Source organism: Hemibagrus wyckioides, linkage group LG23 (assembly GCF_019097595.1).
Source record: "Hemibagrus wyckioides isolate EC202008001 linkage group LG23, SWU_Hwy_1.0, whole genome shotgun sequence".
NCBI classification, from domain to species: domain Eukaryota; kingdom Metazoa; phylum Chordata; class Actinopteri; order Siluriformes; family Bagridae; genus Hemibagrus; species Hemibagrus wyckioides.
The window spans coordinates 4,904,513-4,929,853 of record NC_080732.1 but is presented as its reverse complement, the minus strand read 5'-3'; the positions used below and the strand labels follow the sequence as shown (position 1 = coordinate 4,929,853).

The 25,341-nt window shown below is 39.9% G+C and overlaps 1 protein-coding gene across 1 annotated transcript in view; it reads right to left on the bottom strand.

Moving 5' to 3' along the window:
• The window catches only part of LOC131344481 (contactin-associated protein-like 2), a 129,800-nt gene that overhangs the window by 26,064 nt on the left and 78,395 nt on the right, over positions 1 to 25,341 (bottom strand). Inside the window, exons 13-15 of the mRNA XM_058376814.1 lie at positions 23,998 to 24,198; positions 6,334 to 6,490; positions 5,729 to 5,856 (exon numbers count right to left, since the gene is read on the bottom strand). Coding sequence (XP_058232797.1) covers positions 5,729 to 5,856; positions 6,334 to 6,490; positions 23,998 to 24,198 — 486 coding nt within the window. The remainder of the gene's footprint in view (positions 1 to 5,728; positions 5,857 to 6,333; positions 6,491 to 23,997; positions 24,199 to 25,341) is intronic.

Sequence of the window (25,341 nt, the reverse complement as noted above, 5' to 3'; positions counted from 1 at the left end):
CAAGCCCAGCTCCTGAAAAACAACCCCACACCATAATCCCCCCTCCACCAAACTTTACACTTGGCACAATGCAGTCAGACAAGTACCGTTCTCCTGGCAACCGCCAAACCCAGACTCGTCCATCAGATTGCCAGATGGAGAAGCGCGATTCGTCACTCCAGAGAACGCGTCTCCACTGCTCTAGAGTCCAGTGGCGGCGTGCTTTACACCACTGCATCCGACGCTTTGCATTGCACTTGGTGATGTATGGCTTGGATGCAGCTGCTCGGCCATGGAAACCCATTCCATGAAGCTCTCTGCGCACTGTTCTTGAGCTAATCTGAAGGCCACATGAAGTTTGGAGGTCTGTAGCGATTGACTCTGCAGAAAGTTGGCGACCTCTTCGCACTATGCGCCTCAGCATCCGCTGACCCCGCTCCATCAGTTTACGTGGCCTACCACTTCGTGGCTGAGTTGCTGTCGTTCCCAAACACTTCCACGTTCTTATAATACAGCTGACAGTTGACTGTGGAATATTTAGGAGCGAGGAAATTTCACGACTGGATTTGTTGCACAGGTGGCATCCTATCACAGTTCCACGCTGGAATTCACTGAGCTCCTGAGAGCGACCCAGTCTTTCATAAATGTTTGTAAAAACAGTCTGCATGCCTAGGTGCTTGATTTTATACACCTGTGGCCATGGAAGTGATTGGAATACCTGATTCTGATTATTTGGATGGGTGAGTGAATACTTTTGGCAATATAGTGTATATATATATATATATATATATATATACTCTATATACATACCGATCAGGCATAACATTATGAGAAGTGACAGGTGAAGTGAATAACACTGATGAACTCCTCATCATGGTACCTGTTAGTGGGTGGGATATATTAGGCAGCAAGTCAACATTTTGTCCTCAAAGTTGATGTTAGAAGCAGGAAAAATGGGCAAGTGTAAGGATTTGAGAGAGTCAAATTGCCAAATTGTGATGGCTAGATGACTGGATCAGAGCATCTCCAAAACTGCAGCTCTTGTGGGGTGTTCCCGGTCTACAATGGTCAGTATCTATCAAAAGTGGTCCAAGGAAGGAACAGTGGTGAACCGGTGACAGGATCATGGGCAGCCAAGACTCACTGATGTACGTGGGGAGCGAAGGCTGGCCCGTGTGGTCCGATCCAACAGATGAGCTACTGTTGCTCAAATTTCTGAAGTGAATGCTAATAAAGGTGTCAGAATCCACAGTGCATGACAGATCAGGGCTGTAGTGGCAGCAACAGGGGGACCAACACAATATTAAACAGTTGGTCATAATGTTATGCCTGGTCGGTGTATACATATATATTATGCCAAACATTTTTCCAGTCCTTGTCCTGTTTCCTGTCCTAAATTTTACTCTAATGTGTTCACCTGTTGTGTGTCTCACTTTAACTCTTTTTTACCAGAGACTAAACAATGGAATCTGTGCTTGTTTTGTAGTTCACATGTTCAGCATGGAATGTCTTTGTCATGTCACACTTCAGTGGTGGTTCTTATGAAGCTCATATGAATGTAGACACTCAGAGATTTAAGAATTAGTTTTTTCTATTTTTATCTATCCTACTAGGGGTTGAAAGTTACGGTTAGATTTTTTCACCAAATGTTTCAAAGTAAATGTTGATATCAAACCCATTTCTGCTGTCTGAGATGCCCCAAGTGATAAGCAGCAAAAATTTGAAGGTGTTATCTTCAACCACTAAAAATCTCTGTAAGGTTATCCAACAGTGAGAAAAACACACATCTCACACTGAAAGCCAACAGAGTCGTGACTCATATTATATCAGACTTGCAGCCATAAAATAATTTATTTGTTTATACTGATTGAAAATGTCTGATAAGTCGATTTCCTTTCCTCCAGCAGAATGAAACAGTGTACTTGTATAAAGGGTTTATTAGCTGGGTTATTTCTACCCTGTTTTTTTTTTTTTTTCTGTTGACTGGTCATGCTACGGACTCCACCATGCAAGTCCTTTTAATTGACCTGCTACTATAGAAACCATTATAAATATATACGCACATAGAAAGTGTATTAAAATGAACAGAACTTTTTATAATACATACTTTTCATGACTTTCCATAGAAAATGAAGGTGACGTCTTCTGACCAACGTGAATGGAAACCTATCAAAATCAAGTATTCTATTGCATTGTGGCACACACCGATCAGGCATAACTTTATGACCACCTGTCTAATATTGTGTTGGTCCCCCTTTTGCTGCCAAATCAACCCTGACCCCTCATGCACTGTGTGTTCTGACACCTTTCTATCAGAACCAGCATTAACTTCTTCAGCAATCTGAGCAACAGTAGCTCGTCTGTTGGATCGGATCACACGGGCCAGCCTTTGCTCCCCACCTCCATTAACGAGCCTTGGTCGTCCATGACTCTGTCGCCGGTTCACCACTGTTCTTTCCTTGGACCACTTTTAATAGATACTGACCACTGCAGACCGGGAACACCCCACAAGAGCTGCAGTTTTGGAGATGCTCTGGTCCACTTGTCTAGCCATCACAATTTGTCCCTTGTCAAACTCAATTCCTTACGCTTGTCCATTTTTCCTGCTTCTAACACATCAACTTTGAGGACAAAATGTTCACTTGCTGCTTAATATATCCCACCCACTAACAGGTGCCATGATGAGGAGATCATCAGTGTTATTCACTTCAACTGTCAGTGGTCATAATGTTATGCCTGATCAGTGTAATTGTATGTAAGCTTTTTTGTTTAAGCTTATTGATCATTTTAGCTGTGTGTACTCACTTTAATATTTAAGTAGGAAAGGCTAAACCACAGAGAGGTTTCCAGTGGGAATCTTAACAGAGAATTCGACCACTTAGAGATTCTGCTAATGACAGACCAAACTGTTTCACTTCTTGCACATTCTCTAAAATGTCAAGTGCATCATTTGAGGTTCTGTCATTTCTGCAGTCTCTCTCTCTCTCCCTCTCTCTCTCTCTCTCTCCCTCTCTCTCTTTCTCTCTCTCTCTCTCATCTATGGTCAACCACGGCAAATGCCCCCCAAAAAACAAAGACATTAACAGAACAATAATAAGACGATATGACACTGAACATCCTCTATCTAGCACACTGTCACTGTAATTTCCCCTTTCAGTGTGTGATGTATTTTCCAGGTCTTGTCTCTTCCCATGTCATAACATTTACTTAACTTGGCTACTCTAATGTGTTCTGTGTCTCACCTTAATTAGGCTGATGCTTTCCACTCTGTCATTTCTGTATCATTAAGTACTGAGAGTTGATGTCCTGTTTTCGACTCATCCTCCTCTTCTGACTTCTGATCATGAACTACCCTTGTCTTGTAATTAAATCTGAGCTGCAGAGGCTAATGAAACATAGTCAGTAGAAATACTGTTGTGATATTAAAATGTTAAACAGACATGGCGTACTTGCATCTTTCAATTCTGATTAAATATAAACTTTTCAGTAACTGCTATACACACCTGCAATATCCTAACCTGCTATACAGATTAAGATGGTTTGGTCATGTTCAGAGGAGGGAGAGTGAGTATATTGGTAGGAGAATGTTGGACATGGAGCTGCCGGGCAGGAGGCAAAGAGGAAGGCCAAAGAGGAGGTATATGGATGGAATAAATGAGGATATGAAGCTAGTGGGTGCAAGTGTTGAGGATGCAGAAGATAGGGATAGGTGGAGAGAGATGATTCGCTGTGGTGACCCCTGAAGGGAAAAGCCGAAAGAAGAAGAAGATGCTAACCTGCTATAATATGTTAATATTAGCCACTGTGAAATCTCCCTAACTGACTAATAAACCTAAAAAATGCTCAAGTTACTGTTATAAGCTCATAAAACAGTAACTTCTGTAACTATCCATGTGGCATCATCAGGAATAATAAGTGTCCAGTTTCTGAAAATGACTCTCATATTAGCCCTGTTTACCTCTGCCCATTTTATTACTCTTCTATGATGATTTGCCCAGATGGACTGTGATGCAAGTTTACCAGATGGCACTTGTGCAAATGGCTGCTGGAAGGAAAGTCATTAAAACACCATGAAGGGACTGTTTATTTTGTGTTGGCTTTTATTATTACAGCCAGCTGACCTTCATACTTGAATGAGAAGAAATGATCACACCAGAATAAAAGTGCACTTAGGAAACTAATCACTACTAACCACCTGTCCGGTCCATGAACTTCATTTCGGAGAACATGCTACGGCCTCCATGCCTCAGAATGCACCTCCGCTCACCCTCTCCTGAACACCAGACCACTAAGCAAACACACACATCTGTTCACTAGTCCCCACAATCCAATCACTTACCCTTTGTAAGAGACTTTTATTCCCAGCCTGGTTGCAAATAAACACTCAGCTTTGTCCCATACACCTGGACATTCATGAACCTTACTGGCCTTGTTTTCTGATTACTGGATTTGTCTGTACATCATGAATCTGTCTCAGTCTAATTTTTATGGCATCACAAGTGCATTAATATAAGCCTGTGATTTGCCTTACAGCCAAAACTACTCTGAGTAATAGAAAATTAACAAATACCTTCTAACTCAATAGAATTCATTATGCCTAATAAAGCTAGGTATCTCTGGCGATGAATGATTAAGTACAACGTTTAAGGATTAGCTGATATTGTCTTTGGGTTTTTAATGACGGTTTAACAACTACAGATGATTATCAGGATAGCTTCAATCTAGCCGGGAAAATAAGTGTTCCTATTTCCCAACACAGATTCTGTCCATTTTAATTCATCCAATTTTCCCTTTGAGATCAGCAGAATTTCTGCCGCTAACTTCCTCTGAGTTCAGATTTATTTTATGCTATAAATCACGAGGCCAGCGTCTGTTTAGGCAGAAGCTTGTGTCTAGCCTAATTGAACGCTTATCAGCTGCTGTGATTCTGAGCTGCGGGATGAGACTTCATGCCGTCTCTTCTGACTGTAAACACAGAAGAAAGTCTAAAATAACCATTAACAGTGAGTAGATAAGTGGAGTTTTTCAAGCGTTTCCCACACTGCCGAAACTAAAAGTTCTCTCCGTATTGCTCAATCCAGTCTAATACTTCTAATAAGGAAGTGGGGATGGAAACCACAATCAGCAACTGCAGCCGACTGTAGATTAATTCATCGTGATTTCATTCTGAGTGTAAGTTCCGTCTTTATACGATGTATGTGAGATTACATCTTTTACATCTGGCCACCATACCAGCAACTCCTTTGTATAATCCCTACTTGAGTTAATAATAGAAGACAGAACAATTATATTCCTATTGCCCCTATCCAGAGCGACGTACAATAGTGTTCTGAAGCCTCTATTAATAAAAGTACATCAATATGTGCATCCTAATTTTTGTCAAATCATCATCAATCATACAGCAGTATAATGCTCAGGTGAGTTTGAGCTCGAATCTGATTGGTCAGAAGGTGTGCATTATTTTCGTATAACAGCATGGGTCAGTTCCGTCTGTTACATAAGTGATAGGTTAATATTATTGCGCTGGTTCTATTACAGTATTGTTTCTATAGCAACAGCTCCTACAAAGGGACTAAATGCAGTTTTCTAACTGACCCTGAATATAAATGCCAGTGGGAAGTGATGACAAAGTATTAGGGATCTTGGTGTTGATCTGCAGTACCATGGGCCACAGAAACCTTGTAGAGAAGAATTCCTGTCAAGCGCTGTATCTGATACAGTAAATACTTAAACAAACGGTTTAACTCACGGTCTCCGTGACAGTGCAGAGGTCCCACCGTGAGCTTGGCCTCTGATCCGGGTCTATTTGTGTCGCCTACAGCTACCTCGCTCACGGGTAAATGATCCTTATATACCAGAAGCCCTGAATCCTCTCTCCTGTAAGCAAAGAACATGCTGGATTAGTAGTAACCAATCAAAGCACAAAATCAAAACTGTTTTTCTTTTTAATTATAACAATCATAGTGTAGCATTTTTAAAAATGTATAATATTGCTATTTGAATATGTCCAACAACATAACACACCTATTTTTTTGTCCTTAACAAACATTAATACATACCTTCTATAGAGACAAACAGGCATGCATGATGCATCAAGCATGCCATATTTTAATATCAACGTTGATTAAAGAGCAGTAATGTTACAAGCGGAACTGTATTATTCTTGGCTAAATGAAACACATTCATCATAGGATAATTATAATCAGATATAACAGCAGGATTGGGAGCGGACCCACCAGCCTAATGTCCTCATCTGCTCAAGTTTCAATCCATTACTCTTGGCTTGCCCATATACTGTATATATGTAACATCAAGCAATGAATTAAGAATTAAGCAGCGGTGAATTGTCCTCACCACTGTTTCTGATCTGCGTCGCAGTTGCAGTGGTGTTTGGGGTCGATGCAGTTGTGCTCGATGCCACAGGAACATTTCTGAACCCCTGGCGCTGAGCCGCCCCAGTAGAAGTGTTTCTCATTCCCTCTGCCAACCCACCATGTGTATGGAGTCCCATCTGTACAAGCAAAGTAAGAAAGTAGTAAGCATAGAAATATATAGACATGGTACATATTGTACATGCTGTTCCTGGTGGCATTATCACTTTAGATAGTACCCCAGTTAATCCATGTTCCTTTACCAAAACTCATTTCATATTGTTCGCTTTATATCTGTAAGGAAGCATCCGCATGGCCTCCAACTTTGTGCACGAACCGACCCCCCCACCCCTCCAACTATTTGTTTGCTGCTCTGTCAACCAGAGGAAAAGTTCTGCTGTGTCTGCTAAAGGGCTGCCAATCTGTTTAACAACTTCTACCTGCAGGCTGTCAGACTCCCCCCTGGTGCTGACCCCCTGGGATCCAAGTAACACCCTCCTCCCCACTGCAGAGGAACTTCAAACCAGTAATGACGCACGTCACTACACTGACGCACTGTTTACAGCGCACCAGCTCTTTGACTGTACTTAAACTCCATTACTCTCGGGTTGGTGTCACTGCTGTTATGGCTTTGGACAGCAATTGATGTGGGCACTCAAGTCTCCATTAGTGAACAATTCCTTATAACTTCAACAAGAAGTTATGAAGCTCATGTTAAAACTAGAACGAATTTCCTGGTTAAAAATTTCACTTGTTGACTACACTTATCAAAAAGAAATGATTTGTAATCACACTATCCGGTGTCATCTAGATGAGGTTCCCTTTTGAGTTTGGTTCCTCTCAATATTTTCCTTACTACCTTTGCCTATGGCTTGCTCATTTGGGATAAAATTAATACACTTATAAATGTAAATAGTCCATTGTTAAAAGCACTATAGAAATAAAACCGGACTGAACTGAATTGACAATTTTTAATCATAGGAATACACTCTACTTACACTCACCCCATAACCCCCCTGCATGCTTCTTGTTCCTCTTGCACTTTGTTATTGCACCTGTTGTTATTTATGTCCTGTCAGCCCTCTGTATGTCATACATATAGGTATCTTGCACCTTAGGTCCAGGAGAACAATATTTCATCTCCTTGTACACTGTATACAGCTGTGATGACAATAAAGATCTACTTGACTTGACTCGACTGTAAGACGGATAAAGTCTGCGTGCTCGCTTTAAGAAGCCTACAGAGGCAGCTTTTTCCTCTTCAAGTTTCTTGTGAGAGAAAATGTACGTGAAGAGAAGTTTGATTAGCTACATACTCAACACTCAGTTAAGTGTAAATCAGTGCAGCAGACGAAGCAGATCAACCTGAGGAACTGAATCATCTTCACGACACTCAATTAGTATCAGTTGCGTCTGTTGCTTCAAGATAGAGCCTTAAATTAAGGACTGGTTTTCTAATTTTGTGGCAGAGAGCTCAATGATCCAGCAAACCGACTGCAGACCGTTACTTGTTCTAAACAAATCATTTACTTCAGCATTAACACAGAATGGGTAACATTTATTTAATAACAACAACAAAAAACGTTGCTACATTATATAAAGTCGATATGTGGGTGGAGTCAGACCTCCTTCCTTGGTGTGGTGTAGCGTGGCATGTGGTTCAGGCTGAATGTGTTCACTGTTGTGTTGTTTTATGGTGTACAGTGCAGTGTGGATTAGGGTTACGGGTTAGAGTTAAACCTCTATATATATTTAGATCAGGTCTAGCTCCTACTCCTGGACTTTGGGTTCTGCAGCGAGGACCCAGTTGAATAATTTAGAAACATGTTGCGGTTGAATTTTTGCTAATTGATGTGAATTTATTTCGCCTTTATCTGAGATAATATATGTTAATACTTATAATGTTAGCATTATTAAAAGTTTGTTAATACTAATACACAATATCAACAATCGTAAATGAATGCGGTACATAATATGGAAAAAACAGCACTTTGCTTAATAATAACCAGAAATTGATATTAATGCACCTAGAAATGCAGACCTAGAAAAAGAGAGGGTATAAAATTATGTAAAATAAAAATTAAAAAAATGATTAAGTGCATAAATATTATATATGTAATTTTAGGATTTTCAAAGATCACCATTTCTGTATATGGCAAGAAAGAAAGAAAGAAAGAAAGAAAGAAAGACAGTAAGAAAGAAAGAAAGAAAGAAAGAAAGAAAGAAAGAAAGAAAGAAAGAAAGAAAGAAAGAAAGAAAGAAAGAAATATAAAACCTTCATCTGTACTGTTTTGTTTCTGTCTCTTTCTTTCCTTTTTTAAAATCTTGTGTTACTTGTGTTAAGAGAATCCCTATCCAAAATATTTTAATACATCCTACAGGACACTGGACACATATCAGCTGTGTCCATCAGTTCCTAACACAGTCCCTCTCTCGCTTTCCCATTTTCAGCTTTCTGCCACATCAAAGGACACATGTCTCTCTATCACTCCAGACTCCCTCGTGACCTTCCCTCAGGCTTCTGACCGCTTTGAACAAGTGAAGTGAGTGTAAACAGGATCTCCATGGAGGTTGGGAAAGTTTAAAAAAGAGAGAGAGAGAGAGAGAGAGAGAGAGAGGGTGGGAGGGGGGCAATGGCGTTCTCGAGAAAGGAGATGACAGCTTCATTTCTCCATCAGTTAGATCACAAAAGCAAAAGCAAGTCCCTCAGAGGCTACATCAGCTCTCTCATTGTTTGGCTTGTAATTCATTTAGGGAACTCCTGTCTTCCTCTCTACCATCTTTAGCTCCACAAAGACAATTCTGCTACAGGAAGCAAGAGCTAAAATGAGGAGGCAGGTTTTCTATCGGGAAAAGAAAGAGGACAGTAGATCGAAACTCATCCCATTGCATCAATGAGACTTGTCATGGTTCTTTTAAAACTAGACTGATGATCACACTCTGGAAACAGAATGGCATGTAATAAATGTCCAATCAAATGGTCCTGTAGTGGAAAATGCTGCTATTGATTTAGTGCTCAGAATATCTGTATCTGTATTCGCATTTAAATCGGAGTGGGCGTGGCCTAAGCCAGACTGTGAATTCTGACTGACTGATTGACTCAAATCAACTGTTTATTTATCTCAAGCTCATGAGGTGCCTTACACAGAGATGTGTGTTAGACTTTTGTGGAATTTAGCTGATTTTACAGTATTTCCCAAAATTTGTATCTGAATTTGACCAGACAGCTACTAAGGATGAATGAATGAACACTATGAATGCATTGTTCACATTTACATTAACGCATGTGGTTTCCTTTGTTCTGTGAGCTTCATAACTGACCACTCGTTTATGCCTTCAGCAAAGTAAAAACCTTCAGACATCAGAGACCATGGAATCAGAGACAAGACAGACGTCAATAATCCATAACCGTAAACGCAAATGTTCAAGCAGAAGTGAAGAACAATAGAAACTAAGGCTTGGTCAGATATTTCAACAAGGCTTCACGGTGAGACCAAAGAACATCAGGGTGAATAAAGGCAAACTAATCAGAGAAGAACTCAGAACAGGTTCACACATTAGGTAGGAGAATAATGAAAAACTGGGATGGAGACATGACCTAAACAAAGGAATATGACAGTGAACACTCATGTGATGATAAAGTGATGCAATTATTCATACTGTACATGTTCACAGCCTCAATATGCTGAAGGTTAGCAAATAAACACACAACTGAACAGACTCTTACTATTTAACATCTGTGGAAAAGGAAAAGGAAGAAGCCACTTTTGTTCGCTCAGCTTAAACATCAAACAGCTGCTGATCATTAAAGGGAGAAGTGCACTGACCAACAACAGGACCAACGCTTGAGTGAAGCTGACCACATGGTGAGGGACTGTATTAGCAAGAGAGAGATTAAAGAGAGCGTGCCTTCAAATAATTAAATGACAAAACCCACTTCTAATGTCTGGCGTCCACCCAAAATGTGTGAGCATCCCACGCCAGAGGGTGCGAATACATTATCCAGCAAGCATGCTTTGCTCAGTTTGCCCCGTTTCCGCCCAGCTGCAAATCGCTCATTGAACTGTCAAAGCTGAGATCTGGTGGCAAACAGCAAACAAAGACTGTGGTGTAAGGTGAAGGATTTACACTCTTCCATAGTCCAGTGATCTCAAGTTCCAGTCAAATCAGACAGTAATGTGTGTTCCTCAGACAGAGACACTTTTTTTTTTTTGTTGACAGTTTGTCGCCACAGTGACGTGAGGGAGAAGGGTGGATGGCTGAGGAAGAGAAAGAAACAGAAGACAGTGGGGAAAGAAAGATGGTGTCAGTTACACGCAAACCCCTGATGTGACCCTGCAGGAGCAAAACCATCTGCCTCTCCACTTACATCCCACTCGCTGTCATCATTCAGCTCAGTGGATTATTCCCCTGTCATCAGCTTACCTTTCTCCCCTGATACCCTGACCGGTAGCTGTACTTTCAAAGCGTTGCCTGGTGGAAGAGCTGACACTAGAATTGCTTCTCTCCTCTAGTCTTATAAGACGACAAGACACCAATTTAAAATCAATTACTCAGGATGTGGTTTTCTTGCATGCTAACAGGTGGGAGACAGATTTAAGACTCATGTCAGAGAAAAATTATATACCCAGCTCTGAATTATATACCTAGCTTTAATTTAGCTTAAAAATAATGTACTAATGTAATGATTTAGCAATATTCTGCCTAAAAGTAGTGTGTATCTATCAAGATTGTTTAGCTATTAAGTAGCTGGCTTTAATATAAGTCTATAATAATCAAGTATAACCTTTATGATAATCATGAATAGCCTTTATAATAATCATGCAGAATTATTAATAGTAGCGTGCTAGCATAATAACCACACTGAGACTGGAAATAGAAAAGAGAAACGGTTTATTGAAGAGAAAAGGTTATGTTAAAGCTCAGTCAGTCTGTCTAATGGGATCAGTGGAACCAGAGGGTCAGTAGTAGAAGAAGGAACTTCAGGCTCCTGGGGAGAAGTGGGAGAGTAGTCAGTGGGAGAAACTGGAGGTGAATAGACAGGAGAAGAAGGAGTACTGTAAGGCAATTGCATGAAGCCAGGAGAAGTTGGGGGAATGTCAGGAGAGCTAGGAGGTGAAAAGGTGTCAGAGGAAGAACCATCAGAAGAGATCTCAATATTGAAGTCCTCAGTCTGGACGCCTTGAGAGATGGTGCATGTCCAATGCCAGTAGAAGGTCTGAGTAGACTGATCACAGGTTTTGGGGTGAAATTGGGTGCTCTGATCAAGACTGATGGTATCTCTCACAATATGGTAGGCGAGGTGAGGAGACTCAGGAATAGAGGATTCAGGTAGGTGTTTCAGGAAACCAGTAAACTCAATGGCCAGGCAAGACAGCTGATACTGGCGATAGCATCACAGAGCACTCCTGGGACTTCTCCGGAAGATAGCACGGCGGGCTGACTGAGCTAGAAGGAAGAATGGGAAATGGGATGAGATGAGTGAAGTGCATATCATGTGACTGTGTAATCAGCAAGAGAGAACATACACTAAGGCAAGAGGAAAACAGTGTGGGGAGTAGGCCAGGTTACTGTGACGCGACAGTGGTAGGCAGCTAGGGGAGACAATAGCATTGGAATACCAGTAACCAACAGCGATGAAAAGAGGGAAGGATACGAGGCAGCATAATGGCAAGGCTTATTTAAAACAAAAATTAAAAAAAGAACATCTAACTTAGATCAAGCAGGTAGAGAAAAGTCAGAATGACATAGAGGAAGAGATCAGGATACTTACACATTGTGGTGGAGGGCAGCGTGCGAGGTCAGGATGATCCGAGGAAGCAACTTGGGAGGTGGCAGTTAAATGAAGCCGATAAGGAACCTGCACTTATACGTAAGCTCTATTTTTTCTTAAAAATTGTTGACTTAGCCTAAAAATAAGGGGAACTGGAGAGGAGGAAAATTGATGTCATCAAGGGGAGGATGGTATTAATTTAGGGGCGGTATTGAGACAAATAAGAAAATAATGGGAAATGGCAAACGTATGTAAATTAAGGAAGGAGGGATTAAAGTAGCCATATACTGAATATAATGGGAAATTGCTGGAAATATTTAAATTAGAGAAAAGGAGGCGCCATGGGGCACCTGGGGTATAAGTAGAGGGGAATTTTTCGGGGTTTTCAGACCAGCTGCTCTCTTCAGAAATGCATGTTGTTGACTGCATGGCTGAATAAAGAAACCTGTTTCTTCTCATCTGTTGACTGAGATCTCCTTAATTTTTTTTATAAGTTTTTATAGTTTATTGAGTTCATTGGGTAAGATTATGGAAAGCTAAGAGAAATAGACACAATCTAAAAATTCCACCCGGTGATATGTCCACTCGGAGGGGGCTCTGAGTTCCGACACTCACTCATCTCTAGTTCCCTTTTTTATTCGCCCATTTCTTATTCTTATTTTATTATTCAAATTGCTGTCTATATCATACACCAACCAGGCATATATTGTGGTTGGTCCCCCTTTTGCTTCCACTACAGCCCGGACCCATCATGCACTGTGTATTCTGACGCCCTTCTATCAGAGCCAGCATTAACTTCTTCAGCAATTTGAGCAACAGTAGCTCGTCTGTTGGATATTTGTTGGAAAAATATTGCAGAAGGCTACTAATAAAAATAACTGCACTGGAAAGATGATGAACAACAACAACAAAATAAGCAGTTATGACCTTGTGTGATGTAGCTGAGATCGAGAAACTGTCAGATCGGTTTCGGTCACATCCACTTGACCTATCTGTATTAAATCTGAATAGAGACACATATATTAGTAGCACTGTGAGCTTTCCAAGTAGGTAGTATCTCAGCTGAGTAAAATGTTTAAAGAGTCACATTAAGAAGAAGGTGCAACTTAATGTCGCATATGGACTTTTTCGAGTTAACCCCTAGCAAAGAGATTCAATTCAACAAGGAATTCATTATATAATAAAACCAGTTCGATTTAATTTAGCAGACATTTTTAGGCTAAATCCACATTTAGATTTAGATCCCAAATGAACCAGAAAGAGGCAAGAGTGATAAAAAAAATAAATAAAAATAACTACTCGAGATGTTATATCACTGTTACTTATTTTAAATTGAGAAATAGATGAGCTTAAAACTTAGACTTTAAAGATAAAACACATTTTTTTCACCACCCAATACCTACTTTGCTTGAATTTAAAGTTTTGGCACCCCTGTAGAAGTACCACTACTTTACTGGGAAAAGCAATGAATGACTATATATTGTCCTTATGTTCCTTAGGACATACAGAATACACAATTTGACATGCCATAATAAAACATACGCAAAATCCAGATATAGATTCAGATCCCAGATGTGCAAGAGAGACAAGCAAAAAAAATAAACTTCCAGAGAAGACATAAACCTGAACTTATAACAAACTCACCCTCTTCTGGGATTATGAATGATTTTAGTATTGAGTTATAGAAAGTATTACGTGTGTTGATGTTCAGCATATTGTAACTAGTCTCTCTCTCTCTCTTTCTCTTTCTTTCTCTCTCTCTGCATATTTCTTTTTACAATCTACCTGTATAATTCTCTTACTCAATCTGTCTTTCTACTACCACTCTCTCAATCATTCTACTTGTGCCATTCTCTCACTCCTTCTGTCTTTCTACTACTAACAGGTTCTCTCCATTTTTCTAGCTGTACTGTATCACTCTCTAGCTCCTTCTGTTTCTTCGAATACCCTCTCTCTCTCCATCTTTCTACAAGACCCCTTTTTTGTCATTTTGCTACTAACACTGTCTCCATCTATCTCTCTTACCACATCTCACATTCTACCAGTGTGTAACTGTCTATCTTTCTGTCTGTCTGTCACCCTTTCTTTCTTTCTTTCTTTCTTTCGACTTCAAACTATCTTCAAGCTTATGGTACAGCTGCAAACTTTCACACTAGACATGACATGAATGAGGGCTTAAATCGACCGGCTTATTGAGGAGAGGACAGTCTTTATGATTACAGCAGTAGGTTTTAGGTAACAATAAAGTCGTTTTATGTCACTGTTGCTCGTTTTAAATTGGGCAAAAGAAGAGCGTAAAACTTACATGTTAAACATATTGCAATTTACATCATTTACCTTCCTCGATAAAACATTTGGAGAAAAAAAAAAAACACTGGATGAAGGACAATATATTTTTCTTATGTCCCTTAGGACTTACAGAGTACATGATTTGGCATTCCATGATAAAAAGAACAGTAATGTGAAGAATCCAAGGTCTTGTATGGCATCCTGGCAATGCAGCATGGCTTAACGTCTTTTTCCTCCATTGTGTTTCTGTTGGACAGATATTCCACACTTGCGCTACTTTTCTTAACATCTTTCAGCCTTTTTTTTTTTTTTTCCGTTTCTTGTCAGTCTTTGTGCCAGTGGGCTGATGTTGGGCTGGTTGAGAGCTGTGGCTTCCACTTCAAAACACCGATTACAGGTGGCAGATAGACATAACAAATGGGTTCTGTCTGGCGCTGGGGGAAAGAGGCCATGCGAGTGTGTCTAAACTAAATGAGAACGAGAGAGTCATAGTACATGCACACACATTGAGTAGGTCACTGCCAGTGACCTGAGCCTACCTTGTCTGTTGCGAATCCTGTGCTGTGACCCTGCTTACAAAGAACTAAACAAAGTCTTCTATGTGTTTTTAAATGAATGAAAACCACCAGAGATATGTGACAGAACATGGTCTGTTTTTAAAACTAAGCCACACTGTTGTCTCTGTGTAGATAATCGGTGAAATGCAGTTTGTCTAATGTCTAAATAAGAAGCAACAGGACAAGCTGACCAGAAGTGCTTTATTTGTCTTACTGTCAACATTTACTCTTGTACTTTTGTCCATTTATAGTTATGTTTAATGTAGTGGAAGGTCTACAAATATCATGTTATCCATCCACCCATTCATCCATTCCTCAATCCATTCTTCCACTTATCTGGGTCCAGGTCATGGGGCAGCAATTTAAGCAGAGATGCTCAGACCTCCCTCTCCCTGGCCACCTCCTCCTCCAGCTCCTCCACATGGATACTCAGCGACTCCCAGGACAGAGAAGAGATATAATATATATAGTCTATATATAGTCTTCTCTAATACAGTCTTCTCCCTAACAGACATGTATGACAAACCTCCCTAGTAAAGCATCCAGGAGGCATCCTAACTAGATCCCTGAACCACCTCCACTGGTTCCTTTCGGAGCAACAACTCTACTTTGAGCTTCCCCTAAATGTCCAAACTCCTCCCATTTCTCTTAAATTCTGCCGCTTATATCCATTATTCATGTTCTTACATATTTTATTACATCTATGCACAGTTGTTCCTTCACCATACAAGTCCCTGTGCAGTTCTAGAAAGTTCATCAACAACATCTCACCAATTAGCATCTCATAACACATCACTACAAACCTCTTTAACAAGCATCTTTATAGAGGTTTATAGAGACCTACAAATATAACCTATAAACCTACCTCTGGACCCACATTCAGATTTCAATATTTCTATATCTGTTTTTTGTTTTGTTTTGTGGCACAAATAAAATTGAACTACGCTGAACTGAATTCAGAGCTCAGATAATATCCAGATGAACAGCACTGGCAATTCTGCAAATATCATTTTGCCAAATAGGAAAGACCTGCACCAAATGAAATGAACTGTTGCCAAATGATCCCTTCCCCAGTGCGATTTGAGCATATGTGAGACGGTAATAATCTCAGACTCTTGCTGCTTTCATATTGTGATGCATGTTTTAAACAGTTTAGAGTAAAGTGTGTTCTCTGTGGGAGTTCACTTCGTTCGACGGTGACAGACGGAGCGTTTTCAGTCCTTCAGGAGTGAGATGTGAGCTTGAATAAATGTTCATTTTGCACTCAGTCTGATCCTCTCAATACACAGATGGCATTACTGTCAGGGAGATTAACATGGACAGTTTTTCTGGTCGTCAATGGTGCGGGGTGCAAACGCCTCTGTGACTTCATAGCGGAAAATAGGTTTTTGAAATGCGGCACACTTGCGCTGAGAGCTAACCGCTTACCAGGGGCAGAGATGACATGAAACGGGATCCATGACCTAGCGTGGCTGCTGATGCTTGCTTGTCATTACTGCGGCATGCTCTGATGTGCAACAGCTTTCATCACAGCGACGCAAAAATTGTCTGATCTTGTCTTGTCTTGTCTTTTTTTTTCCCTATAAACTTTGAAGTTAGCCCTAATGTTCACCACTGAGGGAGCTCATGAACTTCTCAACAGGCCATTAAAGACTCTACGTTGCATTTACTTTGTGCTACATTTCTCAATAGGTCTAATCTTTTGATATTTCAATTTTAATCCCCCTCTTTCTCTAAAGATAACAGTATTGAATCCGAATGTGGTGCTTTCCTGTATTTTTTTCCTCTTCCCCTAATAAAAGCTATTAGACTCCACTGTTGCATAAACTTCTTTTCCCTGAGAAACATTTTCCTCAAATTACTTTTTGATATCAGACCTGTACATATTTATTTTTAAATAAAGAAAACAATATGTGAGGTGGGATGAGAAATGTTCTGCTGTAAACTGTTCCATTGACCAATTAAATTTGAACAATAAAAAAAAAAACATTTGATCTGCAGTGTCGTTACATAATTTCCCTCTGCAAATCTATATTTCTATGTATCTACCCATCCATCCATCCATCCACACACAGGGTCACAGGGAGTCTATTTAACATAACACAAAGCTGCTTTATGCTTGTTATATTAACATTCATGGCTAAATTACAATGAATTAGCTAGCTAGCTACAATATACAGTACATGGAGTGTTAGCTGCACTATATCATATTTTGTGATGTAAAAATGTTTTGTTTTTTCCTTTCTCTCTCTTTCTGACCAGCAATGCAAAATAGTCTACTGAGCAATGCTTCTCTTCATCTTCAAAGCTACCTGTGATCAGCTCTGCTATTCAAATTGCACTTATAATAAATGACATCTAAATATGTTTCAGTTGATTATGGTATAAATATTAGGGAGGGTTGTCATTCTGATTCTGATCTAGTTCTGGTTATAAGGAGTTACCTCCTCCCCATCCCTCTGGGAAACTATGCCCCTAACAAAACTATAGGCTTTCCTGGTTTCTTTGGATGTATCTCCACCAGAGGTAACCTTTTTTAAGTTAGACATGATTACCCTGACAAAACAAAAAGTAAAAACAACAATCCAACCAGCTACAATCCCTCAACACAATTAACTCTAAGACTATACTACTTTAGCCCATTGTTGGATTTTGACGTTCAAAAGCACAACTGGAATGTGATCTTAATTAAAAAACACAATGGATTGTGCGACAGCAACAACTGCGATGCAGCGAATAATAGCATAAAATAGCATGTCTATCTTTTTTTCTTTTCTATTTCTTTTTTTGAAACCAACCTTTATTCATAGCCTACACTGTAATCTGCTAATCAGAAGTTCCACCCATTAGGCAGCCATTCTATATTTAATAATAATACAGTCAGATTACTGAGTCGGAGGTGGATGCAAGTGTAGATAAACATTTAATTAGCGCAAGGCACAAACACGAGCTCCTGAAACATAAACAAGAACGTGGGAAACTAGCAAACGCACACGAATACGATAACGTGAACACGACAAAGCGCTAGACAAAGAGCGCTACAAATAGCAGAACCTTAATACTAATGACAAATATCTGATGACATTTATTATTATACACATATAGTTGATTCGTCTACATTTGTAACCTAATCTACAGTATTTAGGGGGGAAAAAAGGATGTGTAGCTATTCTCAGTTAACAACAATTTGAACAATGTGTGAATGTGCATAAATTGTTCTTTATGTCTTTAATCAATTCATGAAGCCATTGTAATGTTTATCGTTAGACATTAAGTATAGAGTCACTGTAGAATGCAGTCGTATTTTGTGCAGGCAATAAGCTTGTGAATGAAATCAGCTTCTGAGGCGAGCAAATATTCGAATAGTCGTAATTATGACTTACGTCGTGGAGTTGATTTGCGTTCAGCTCGTAAATTCGATCTTTCCGACAGGATTGGAACGCACCATAAGACACCTTTAGGCAGACTGGCAGTTTTTATTATTGCATTTGTTAAAATGGAGACAAGATATTGATAGAAAGCCAAGATTTAAACCTAGATCTCAATGTAAATCTGGTGAAGTTTAGACGTGTCTAAATACGGAGAGAAGAAAAAATGTGGAGGAAACAAAAACAAAAAACGTCTGATCTTGGACAAAACGTCATTTCTTTTTTTTCAGAGCCCAGTCCCAGAGACATCTGACAGCTTTTCCCAGACCACCAACACAACTATTTCTAAGTAGTTTGTCTTCACAGACCAAAAATACCTGACACAGCTCTGAAAATATACAGTTGTGATGCCAGCAAAGTGCTGCTGCAGTGCCAGGCATTTTTCTAGTGCCATAAACATTGTCGTATCGTACCTTCAGCAAAAAAAAAATCATTCTTTCTTTCTGCTGCATTTTATCTTCTTTGTGTGCAAAATGCTAATGAAATAATCCAAGCAGTGACTATGTTGAGCCTGAAACAACAGAGGAATAGAAGCATTTCAGAGACACCACAGACCAATATCTGCGACAAGAGCAAAACGTGTCTGGTGGCAACAATGGAAGGATTTCAGGCTGCAACACGGCTCATACAATGTGTAATAAACATGGTGTGATGAAAGGCTTGAGCAATGGAAGGAATTTAGATTGCAAGAAGAGTGCAAGAGAGGAGCAACCACAAGGATATGACTTCTCTGCTTCAGAGCTTAGAAAGTTGATAGGGAGGACAGATAATAGTCTGGTTTTAGTTCAATTAAAAATGAAAAAAATCTATGTAAACAAAATAATCACAGAAAACATCAACCAAGATGTTTCACAGTGTTTTTATTTAATATTCAATGAAATGAGTGAACCCTACGCGTAACTCAAACAACAGATTTGGACCTGGAAATCAAAAATGACAGACAGCTCAAAGAAAACAAGTCTCAAGTTTTGCAAAACTGAGTTTCTACTGAAACTGATGACAAGCAAGTGGTAGTACTCATTACACTACACACTCAAGTAACAAATCAGTCAGACTAGGAATGGTGCAGCCCCTCTACTGCAAGATATTTATTCTAACAAGACCAACAGAGAGAAAAATATGGCCTTGTTTGGGAATTATTCTTAGTTCAAAGCTCCAAGCACACAAAAACAGAGCTGACCGTGTTGATAACGAAGCAGCTTTTGTTACTGATAATGAACAGGCTTCTAAATGCCCAACTAAAGTCCACGAGGCAAGCTACAATCAGCCGGTACAATTAACCTCTGTACATCTGTGCTGTAGATGTTTTCTCATCATCAGGAGTGGACTCAAGCTCCCCACTGTGACAGAATGACTTCAACCTGTACAAAGTGTAAAGATTTTATTTTACACCATTATGGGATTTGGACAACAAAACCACAACTGGGATGGGATTTTGTATTTAAAAACTGTAAGACAGCAAGGTGTTACAGTGGTAGTGTTGCTACCTTACAGCTCCAGGCTGAAGGTTTGTGTGGAATATATGGGTTTTCTATGGGTTCACCAGTTTCCTCCCAGCTTCCAAAGGTCTCTTTATTGCCCCATGGGTGTAAATGAGTGTGGGTTAGGGTTGAATGTGTGTGTATGATGCCCTAAAATGGACCGAGGCCTTGTAATGGACAAGTGTCCCACCCTGGGAGTTTTCCTATCCCAAGGTACAGGATCTTACTTGAGCTACAATGAACAAATGAAGGAATGGATGAATGGATGGATAAATGAACAAGGAACAGCACATACACCACAAACCACAAGGCATCACTGAGTGAAAACTGATTGAAACTCATGATTTCATAATATCCCTTTCATCCACTGAAACTGGACCTTGTGCTGTCTACATTTTTAAAAGCCATAAAGAGACGCATGGAGTAAAGACAACATGGGGGAAAAAAACACACAATTAGGTTTTCAAAGGATCCAAATCATTTAACATGCAGATACTTTACAATGCCACTCCTAAGAACAGCTCATTTTGGCTCAAAACCTGTCCTGTTAGTCACTCCTCAGATGCTTGTAGGAGGCTACTTATGTTTAAGTTTTTCTTCTCCTCTAATGTAGCACTCATACTACAAGAAGTGTATAAAAGTGCACTGATGAATGCACTTAAAATGGGAGAATGTAAAAGTACATTATGAACAGAAAAATAGAGAGCTGTAATTAGCCAGAATTGCATGGAGCAAAGCTCAGTCTGACTTTTATGCAAATGAATACAAAGTACAAAGTGACTCACTGAGTGACTCAGCTGTTTGGACATCAGGGAGAAGTTCATTCCACCACCACCATGTCAGTACAGTGAAAACTCTTGATGCATGTCTTCCTTGTATTCTGAGGGATCGTGGGTCATGTGCAGCCATATTTGTAGCTTGAATAAGGAGACAAGGGTTTGATAGCTGCATGGGGGTGATTGAGGTGTAAAACAAGTCATGCAGCTGCATTGTGGTTCAGATACAGGAGTATGATTGCGGTTGGAAGACAAAGTTGCAGTATCCCAACTTTGAGATGATAAAATGATTATATAGTTGGTTCTCATCTACTAACCCAATGATTTGTGCTTTCATCCAACAGCATCCATGAACACCCTCATGTCACTGCAGAACAAATAGAAACTGTACAGAGGCCATGCATTCTATGTTGTCCACATGGCACCTGGATGTCCGCACAATGGCATGCAACAAATCATATGACTGCAACATTCACATTTTCAGTCAAAACTAAACAGTCTGCATTTCTGTAACCCTTGCAAATATTGTTTCCTTAGTATGCTGTGGCCTTAAGGCCTGGCATTAATGTACACCTTACCCGAGGACGTAGTCCTTGCTGCAGAACCAAAAGTCCAAAGGGTGGAGCTGGACCTCCAAAATCTAAGCAACACAACTCTGTACCACATGAAACACACTTATCTAGTTGGAAACTAAGTTGTGTCCAGCTCCTGGACTAAACTCTGCCCAGGAGGTTATAGATTAGGTCTGACTTTTTTGTTCTACACCAAGGGGTTCTTGTAGGAGAGCCCAAAAAGTCTTCACTATGGCAGTATGGAAACCACGCACATCTAAGAAAGCATGCAATGATGTCAGTAATACCTATGACAACATTACTGAAGATATATGATGCATTAATGTTTACGAAACAGACCAGGCAGACTCTTCAATTTGTTTTTTGGTCATTAACTTCGTGCCAAAGACAAAATCTTTATCAAAATAACAATGAAAACCTTTTTGTTAATGAACCACATCTGGGACTCGGATGTAGAAAACAAACAGTTGGTACTACATTTCAAATCTTATAGTGCTGGCTCTGATTGAACTAGTTTCTAAGCATGACCAGTAAACTGGGACACACACACACACACACACACACTTGCACATAACCTCTACAGTACATATTTTTGGACACACAAAAACGCCCCATAATACAAGGACATAATTCACATTAAGAGGTCAAGGATAAATGTGTTGCACTTGTGGGAATCCTTTACTTCTGATTTAACTAAAGTCACAAGCACCAGGCGGCACAGGAGGAAATCATATTTACAGAACAGACTCTCCTTCAGAGTCTCTGGGACACACAGTGAGAGATCAGCTCACACTAAAACAAACAGAACAGATTTAATATTCACCTGGATCATATGAAACAGAGAGCAATATTTCACCTGGATAATATGATATAGGGAGTAATATCTGGGTTGGTTAATTAGATGCTCTCTGCTGTGATAATTGCACATAGTGCCATATTGGTCTCAAATGCTAATAGATGAGGGCAAAACTCTCATAAGTTTCTCGTCTGACTGCTGGAATTCTAGCAAGCAGCAAGCGGTGAGCTTTAAATATAGATGAAACACTCTGGCAATCTAACAGCATGATAATTAAAATAACCTGTGAGTTATCTAGCCAGCCATGATGGTACAGAAAACAATCAACTGTTTCTGGTTTATAAGACAAAAGACCTTTAGCACTGCACTTAATACTTAGTGATAACTTATTTTATTAAATAATTGGATCTAAAGTATGTCATAAATTGAAAAGCAGTTCTGCATTCATTGTGAAACATGAAACCATTTCTGAAAACGTAGTAATGTTCATTCAAAGACTACGTAGATGATGTTCGTTTTCCCCAGAACCATCAGTTCTGACACAGGAACAACTCCCAAAGCTTACAGAGACGATTTTTGGGGTTTTTTTTGCATAGTGACTTCTCACTGTCACGTATATAGAATATTAGTAGCCTTCTTTTTTTTAAACCGATGCAAATTGAAGATTAACCTTTGCATTGTGCATTTACAGGTGAGAGTGCTTTTCTGTCGGCGGTCAAGGGGTAGATAATGCAAATCATGTTGAATGAAATAATAACGGTGCGCTTATCTGCCTGGGAGGCCGTGGGCCATTTTGAGTGCTGGTAATTATTTCTGAACCCATAACGGATGATCTGCATTTTAATACAGCTGTCATTTCTCTTGGAGGCCATACTGCTCCGCTGTGCACCAATTGCTATGACGACATTCATTCTCGTTTCTGTCTTATCACCCACCTACACTGCAGTGCAGTAAAGTTAACATGAGACGAATCAGGATGGCTTATTCATTCATTCGCTCGTTCAGGTCATTCCTGCGTCTTCTATCCCAGCTCCTCCTTGGGGATCCATACATATTGTTAGATACAATCCCTCAAGCAGGTCCTGGGTCTGCCCCGGGGTCCTTGTCCAGTGGGGCATACTTGCTACAGACCTAGCAGGAGCTAACCACAGGTGCCCAATTCGGTGCAGTGGCTCTCCCTAGAGGCTCTCCTCGATTGTCGAGCTCTTCATGCCACCTCAGCAACCCTATATAGACATCCGCAATCCTATATAAGGGGGATTTTTTCCATCTTTTAATAATTTTTTGAGTGTGAATGTTCCATGTCTCATTAGCAGCCCAGTTATGATAACAATAGACCACAAAATGCTAAGCCCATGTGACTTCTTCCAATCAGCGGCTAATTAGTTATATCATGATGCTGGCAAGGTCCCAATAAGAGTATGCTATATGCCTATTCTCCCCTTTTGCTCATGGGAGGTTGTAACCCACAGGTTAAAACCCTCCGTTACCTGTATTCACAACCTTGTTCTTTTGGTTTCTACCAATGCTCTTGATCATGTGAATTGAGTACAGGGATGTAGACTAATTGTTGAACAAGATAATTCATCCAAAACCAGAAATCCTGCTTCACCACCATGACCAGAACGAAAACTGGACGAATGTCTATTTCAAAGATGAAGGATCATTTGTTATTGGTTTCTTGAAATAAAATATGGTTAAATATACTGTATATCTATGTGACGTAACAACTATGGAAACTAAAAAGTTCCCTCAATAGGGATTAAGCTGAATTCTAGCTGAACTGTCTAGCAAACCGAAGTGGAGATGAAAGGAAGTAGAACTGTAGAAACTGAGCAATTTTCCAAACCAAGGGCAGACTGAGATTAATATGATTCAGCTCATAAAGTCAGTCAGTACAGACAGTCCAAAGAAAAACACTTTCTGATTCTTTTTTGGGATGAAACAGTTTTGAAATGACTAGAAGTCTCCATACCTGGAGTGTTGAGTAGGCGTGATGAGCGACAGGTGTAGGTGACGTGCTGCTCACAGTGCTCAGCGACATCTGTAATGGCGTTGATCTGCTCCATGGTGGCGCTGTAGTTCAGCTGCAGCACAGTGCGTCTGTCCCTGCTCGAACCCGACACGGCCGTCTGAGCAGGCAGGTTGTTCAACACCGTTGTCCATACCTTATCCTCTGAAAATACATGTTGAAACATTTTAAAGAAAATTATTAAAATGTTTTAATCTTCAAAGTGTATTTATCCTGGTATGAGCTGTGGTGGATCTGGACACGGCACGTCATGGTCACACTAGGCGTGAACAGGGAATGCATCATGGACACACTCATTCACACTTACTACCACTAACGTGTTGTTGTGAGCAAACCCTCATACATATGTGAAGACATGAACCGAAGTTCAGAATTGAATGGCAGCATTATGGAGGCAATATTTACAAACCTGACGTAGGCAAAGATGGATTTTTATTACAAATTTAACAATAAAATATAACAAATTTTATTTGTCACATGTGCAACCATACACAGTATGACATGTAATGAAATGCTTTTCAATTGTCCATGTCACTAAAAGTAGTATAAAATAAAAGCAAAAATATACAGAAAATATAAAAATATATAGTACACTGATCAGGCATAACATTATAAGCAGTGCCAGGTGAAGTGAATAACACTGATGATCTCCTCATCATGGCACCTGTTAGTGGGTGGGATATATTAAGCAGCAAGTGAACATTTTGTCCTAAAGTTGATGTGTTAGAAGCAGATGAAGCGAGTTTGACGAAGGGCCAAATTGTGATGGCTAGATGACCGGATCAGAACATCTCCAAAACTGCAGCTCTTGTGGGGTGTTCCCGGTCTGTAGTGGTCAGTATCTATCAAAAGTGGTCCAAGGAAGGAACAGAGGTAAACTGGCGACAGGCTCATGGGCAAAGGCTCATTAATGCAAAGTCTGGCTCGTGTGATCCGATCCAAGCTACCGTTGCTCAAATTGCTGAAGAAGTTCTGATAGAAAGGCGTCATAGTACATGATGGGTCAGGGCTGTTTTGGCAGCAAAAGGAGGACCAACACAATATTAGGTGGTCATAATGTTATGCCTGGTTGGTGTATGGCAGTATATAGTGTCAAATATATAAAAATATATTATTGGCAGAACAGTATGACTAGAGTGAAGTGCATGTTGTGAGCTATGAGTGGAATATTGCATCTTCAAAATCTTTCTTCTCTTTTGCTGAGTTTTCCCAATTTTGTATCCTGCACACTTCATAACACTGGTACTGGAATGAGTTCACTAAACTCTGTATTTGATTTAATCTCAA